This window comes from Trichechus manatus, unplaced genomic scaffold (assembly GCF_000243295.1).
Source record: "Trichechus manatus latirostris isolate Lorelei unplaced genomic scaffold, TriManLat1.0 scaffold00003, whole genome shotgun sequence".
NCBI lineage: Eukaryota > Metazoa > Chordata > Mammalia > Sirenia > Trichechidae > Trichechus > Trichechus manatus.
The window spans coordinates 2,211,075-2,217,072 of record NW_004443939.1 but is presented as its reverse complement, the minus strand read 5'-3'; the positions used below and the strand labels follow the sequence as shown (position 1 = coordinate 2,217,072).

The window sequence follows — 5,998 nt, the reverse complement described above, 5'->3', positions numbered from 1 at the left end:
GGTACCATTCCCACTGAGAACCACTGAGCTACATCAAAGTAAATCAGAAAGTAAGAAAAACAATGTTGCCTAATTCTTACTCTGTTTGTAGGTTCAAGTCACTAGATTTTATGTGAGAGGTGAGACAAAGTAAAGTTCCACATTTTAAATGTGAGCACCAGTGCTTTCTTACCTGTCTTAGTTCAGTGCATTTGAGCTAATGTGATCTTAGAGGGTTATTCTATTTTGTTTGCCGATACCCTTGCCTCACTGCATAAAAGCCTTTGACACTGCTAGATCCATCATCAGGTAACCGTATGTCCTGTCTCTGCCCCGCTGGAGCCTCATCTCAGAGGCAGCATGCCATAAGGGACAAAATGTACACCTTGAAAGGAAATGGCCTGGTTTTGAATGTCAGCTCTATCCATTATCTAACACGAGAGATTGCTGTCCTCGGATCCTAGAAGTTGAAGGGCAGGTGGATCTGAGAGGCACAGACTGAACACGAGAGAGGCATCCTGACCAGGATTTCTCTGGGCTCACCAGAGTCATTGACGTGACCCATGACATGACCAGTGCCCCGGCACCTATCCATTGTCTCCTTGGAAGTTGCTAAGATACTTTGCATCCAGCCCTCCTCTTTTTCTGGTCTCACTGCAACTGTACCTGCAAATTCCTTCTCACAGCTATGAAAATGCTTGTTTGGAGCAGCCAGGCATAGCTAGTTTCTCCACCCTCTGCTCCTTGGCCTGGTCATTTGTCTCCCAGAGCCAGCTGCACATGTGAGTCGCCATTGTGCCCCCAGAGGAGGATGGGAACAGTGGGAGCAGAGCCTGCAGTGTGCTAAACCACCCGATGGCCAGACCAAGCCCACTGAATGTGCTCAGATGAGAACTCTCGGGCATCTGGGCGAGGCAGCATGGTGCAGAGGAAAGAGTACCAGGTTTGGGAGCAGATGACTTCAGTCAAATCCTGACCCTTCCTCTGGCCGGTGGTATGACCCTGAGCAAGTACTTTTCCTCCCTGAACACCAATTTCCTCATCCCTAAAATGTGGATAATACTTACCCTGCAGGGATTTTGTCAAGGTGTAAAGCACCTAATACTGTACCTGGCACTTTGTAGGCATTTAATAAGTGGAAATTATTACTGTTGCTATGGAAGCATATATCTCACCTGAAAGGGATAATACAGCAAACAATTATCATAATAGTATATCATGTGCACCCTCTGGAGTTTTGCAGTGCCCAACTTGTGCCACTGTATTAGGTGCCCTGTGTGGACAATAATCTCTAGAATTTTTCGTCTCTAAAATTGGAATGAAAATAATACAGAAAAAATATATAGTAATGTGAATAGCTATCATTCATTGCATGACTTACCTATCAAGCAAGATAATAAGTACTTTATAGGCTTTATCTCTGGTTCAAATCATAATAGTAATTGCTAACACTGATTTAATGTTTACTGTGTGCTGGGTGCAGGGCTCAGCACCTTAAATAGGTAATCTTGGTTAATCCTCAGACCAACCCAATGAGATAAGAGTTATTTTATACCCATTTTACAGATAAGGAGACTAGTGCTTTAGAGAGGTTAAAAAGCTCTCCTTAAATTACATAGTTACCAAGTGGCAGTTTGAAGTTTAACCTTGGCCTCTAAAATTCCAAAATTCTGACTCTTATTCACTTTGCACACGACCTCACTGCTGAGAAGGAGAATAGTATAACCTGACTTTACAACAAAGAGACTGAATCTTAGAGAACTTATGCAGTTGTGATTGCCCTAAGCCTAGCAAGACGGAGAGGGAAGACTCTAACCCGGGGCTGCCTGGTTTCTAGTCCTCTGCCCTTTCCACTGAGAGCCACATTGATTTCAGAAGCCTTTAACAACTATAGGAATGTTATTATGATCCCCCAGGTATCTGCATGGTTTGCTGTCTCACTGCATTGTCACTTCTGCTTATGAATCATCTCCTCAGAGACGATTTCCCTCACCACTTCCAACTCCCCCCACCAAACCATTTAAAATAGTATCTGATCTCTCTCTGGCCTCGCCTCCCACCCAGCCGTCTGTAGTTTTCTTCATCTCACTTATCCCAGCCTGACCTTCTACTTATACCTATTTTGTCTTCTATTTGTTTTCTGTCTCCTCCCTTCCCCCACACTAGAAGGTAGCCTTCACAAAGGCAGGGACTTTTGTCTTATTCACCTGTGCATCCCCAGTCCCTAGCACATAGCGTGGCATTTAGAAGGTGCGTGATACATTTTTATCCAATCACTTAAATCAATGAATCATTCTTTCCCACAATGCCTGACTCTTCTTTTTTGCCCCTGCAGGTTATGTGGCAATGGGCGCCGTCCTCCCATCCTTCTGGGGCCAGCAGCCCCTTGTCCAACAGCAGATCGCCATGGGTGCTCAGCCACCAGTCGCTCAGGTGATGCCGGGGGCTCAGCCCATCGCATGGGGCCAGCCGGGGCTCTTCCCTGCCCCTCAGCAGCCCTGGCCAGCTGTTGCCGGGCAGTTTCCGCCAGCTGCCTTCATGCCCGCACAAACTGTTATGCCTTTGCCAGCCGCCATGTTCCAAGGTCCCCTCACCCCCCTTGCAACTGTCCCAGCCACAAGTGACTCCACCAGGTCAAGTCCGCAGACCGACAAGCCCAGACAGAAAATGGGGAAAGAAATGTTTAAGGATTTCCAGATGGCCCAGCCTCCACCAGTGCCGTCCCGCAAACCCGACCAACCCTCCCTCACCTGTACCTCAGAGGCCTTCTCCAGTTACTTCAACAAAGTCGGGGTGGCACAGGATGCAGACGACTGTGATGACTTTGACATCTCGCAGTTGAATTTGACCCCTGTGACTTCTACCACGCCATCAACCAACTCACGTGAGTTGCCGTTCCCTTGAGACATAAAACCCAAAGAGTGTGATGCCTGGCGTCTGGGATCATGAAACATATCTCAGTTCCATTCAACTCATCTCAGTACCATTCAACTACTACTCCTACTAATAACAAAACCACCCGTTGCCATCAAGTCAGTTTCCACCTCATGTTGTCCCAATGTGTGTCAAGGTAGAACTGTGCTCTGTAGGGTTTTCAACGGCTGATTTTTCGGGAGTAGATCGCCAGGCGTTTCTTTTGATGCCTCTAGGTGGACTCGAACCTCCAAACTTTTGGTTAGCAGCCAAGTGTGTTAACTGTTTGCACCACCCTGGGACGCTAATAATTACTACTAATAATAGTACCAACTATTAGGTACCTTCTCCATAGGCTTTATATTTATTATTTTAATACTCATAACAATGTTTATGACAAGTTTTGTTAGATCTCCTTTACAGATAATGAAAATGAAGTGCAAAGAAGACAATAGAAAAAGCAGCAGAACTGAATACAAGTCTGCTACTTTTCCACCATGCTAATCTGCCTCGTATGTTTTTGTTTGATCATTCATTCAGTCATTATCCAAGCGTATGACGCACAGATTTTAATATAACTTACTGTAAGTAAAATGAATGGTAAATACAAAATTTAAAAATTTCTAGGGACGATGATAACAATTTAGAATTGAAACTTAAGATCAAGAAAAAACTTTCGAACAGACATAGAGCAGCCATAAGACTTTATACAACTGCTGTAGTTGAAGCCAGATTTTGACTCAAAGCTTCTGGTAGTCAATGAGAAAAAATGGTGTAACAAAAAACTCTAGACTGGTAACCAGAGATCAGCATGCATACTTAACTAGTTTTGTACCTTTGGACAAGTCGTTTTAATTCAATTAGCATATGTCTGAAACTAAAGAGTCCCTTGGTGGTGTAAACGGTTAAGTGTTAAGTGCTCAGCTACTAACCAGAAGGTGGGTGGCTCATATCTACCCAGAGGTGCATCAGAAGAAAGACCTGATGATCTACTTCCCCAAAATCACAACCATTGAAAACCCTATGGAGTGCAGTTCTACTCTAAAACACATGGGGGTGCTATGAGTTGGAATAGACTTGGCAGCAATTGGTTTTATGTCTAAGTCTAAGGGTTATTAAAAGAATTTAATGATACATGTACTAAAACAGCATAAACCCCACAAAGTTTTAAATGTTATTAAAGTCGTTGTCATCACGTATTAAGTGGTTTTGTGCAGAGTCTTCCACCAGGCTTCCAGTCTTGGCTTCTCCTCCTCCACACAGTGTGTCTTTGAGCAAGCCTGTGGCTTCTCGGAGGCTCAGTTGTGTCTTCAGTAAAATAAGCAAATTGACTTGGATGAGCAATGTGCCTCCTTCTAGTTCCGGTATTCAGTGATTCTACCTTAAATCATGTTTCTACTGCATAATGTCTGGAAAACAGGAATGTGACAGCGAAATTAGAACCTATACACCTTTGAGTGTGTGTATGTTTGGCCGACACAGTTGGGGGAAGGTCTTCTGGTGACTCAGCCTGTGCCTTGACAATTGATAAGGGGAAAGAAAAGGCCCCTGGTACAGTGAGTTTGGCGTTTTCATTACTGTCACAGAGGTTACGGATCACTGCATGGCCAATACCATGAATTGTCAAAAAAAAATCTAGTGTTAACACAATTAGATTGTGTCATTTCAGCCAGGTTCAGAATGCTCTTCCGAAAATGAATGCCCTCTATGTATATAAACAACCTTCTTTCACTCAGGCCATATGATCTACATAGCCGGGCATCTCTATTAACTCTTAACTCACAGAGTTTCAGTGGAAAATAATGAATACAAAATGAAATACTACAGAAATGACAGCCATGCACAAATAAGCAAGCATCTTTTTAAAACTAATGCCTATCGTTCAATGAGCTTGTGTGCCAACTACAAATAAAAGGGGGAAGTTTAAGCTCTTTGAGGACAGGGAACATGTCTTCATCATTCCTACACCTCTCAAAATGCTAGCATGGTGCCTAGCGCGTAGAGGCTTGGGAAAGGGTATAGAGAGTGAAAGGAACTAAGCAAAGGCCATTCGGTTACTGATGGGCTTTAAATCAGTGTTTCATAACTTCAACACTGTTGACATTTTAAGCCAGATAATTTTTTTTTCTTGTGGGGGGATATCCTGTGCATTGTAGAATGTTTACTGGCAACCCTTACCTCTCTACCCATTAAATGCCAGTTAACACCCTGCACACACACACACACACACACACACACACACAGTTGCAACAACCAAAAATGTCTTCAGATATTACCAAATGACCCCTGGGGGTGAAATCTCCCCAGATTGAGATCCACTGTTTTAAAGTATTAAAAAAAAGAAAAAACCAGACCCATTGCTGTCAAGTCAATTTCGACTCATAGTGACCCTATAGGACAGAGTAGAATTGCCCCATAGGGTTTCCAAGGAGCAGCCGGTGGATTTGAACTGCCGACCTTTTGGTTAGCAACCGTAGCCTTTAACCACTGTGCCACCAGGGTATAGAGGTACTCTTTAAAACCTACTGAAGGTTAAGACACTTTCATAAATAAACTCACTCATTGTACTTCCCACTGAGTTCATCAAATAAGTGTGCGGTGTACCTATCAGAATTGGCAGGTCAGCCTGGGTTCTCAGCCCGTAGTAAGCAATAAGGCACTTCAAACAGAATCCAGTTAAGCTAGCACTTATTAAACATCTACCAAATGTCAGGGTGTTTTCAGATCGCTTATCTCATTTAAATCCACTGTAACTAATTTGTTCCATAATCATCTCATGAAACAAAAACAGGCTTCCTTTCAAATTTATAAATAAACTGAATGTATTTTATTTTAAAGAAAAATGTGTGAAACCAGTCTTTATTGTCCTCTTATCCATTGTTAGTGGAGTCCCTGAGTGGTGCAAACAGTTAAGCACTCAACCACTAACCAAGAGGTGGGTGGTTTGAACCCACCCAGAGGTGCCTCAGAAGAAAGGCCTGGCAATCTGCTTCCAAAAGGTCGCGGCATTGAAAACCCTAGGGAGCAATTCTATTCTGCACACATGGGATTGCCATGAGTCCTAATCAACTCAACAGCAGCTGATTTGATTTTTTGGTTTTATCTG

At 43.4% G+C, this 5,998-nt stretch overlaps 1 protein-coding gene across 1 annotated transcript in view; it reads left to right on the top strand.

The window, feature by feature from the left end:
• DAB1 (DAB adaptor protein 1) overlaps positions 1-5,998 on the top strand; it is a 330,881-nt gene that overhangs the window by 320,490 nt on the left and 4,393 nt on the right. Inside the window, 1 exon segment of the mRNA XM_023730515.1 lies at positions 2,315-2,902. Coding sequence (XP_023586283.1) covers positions 2,315-2,902 — 588 coding nt within the window.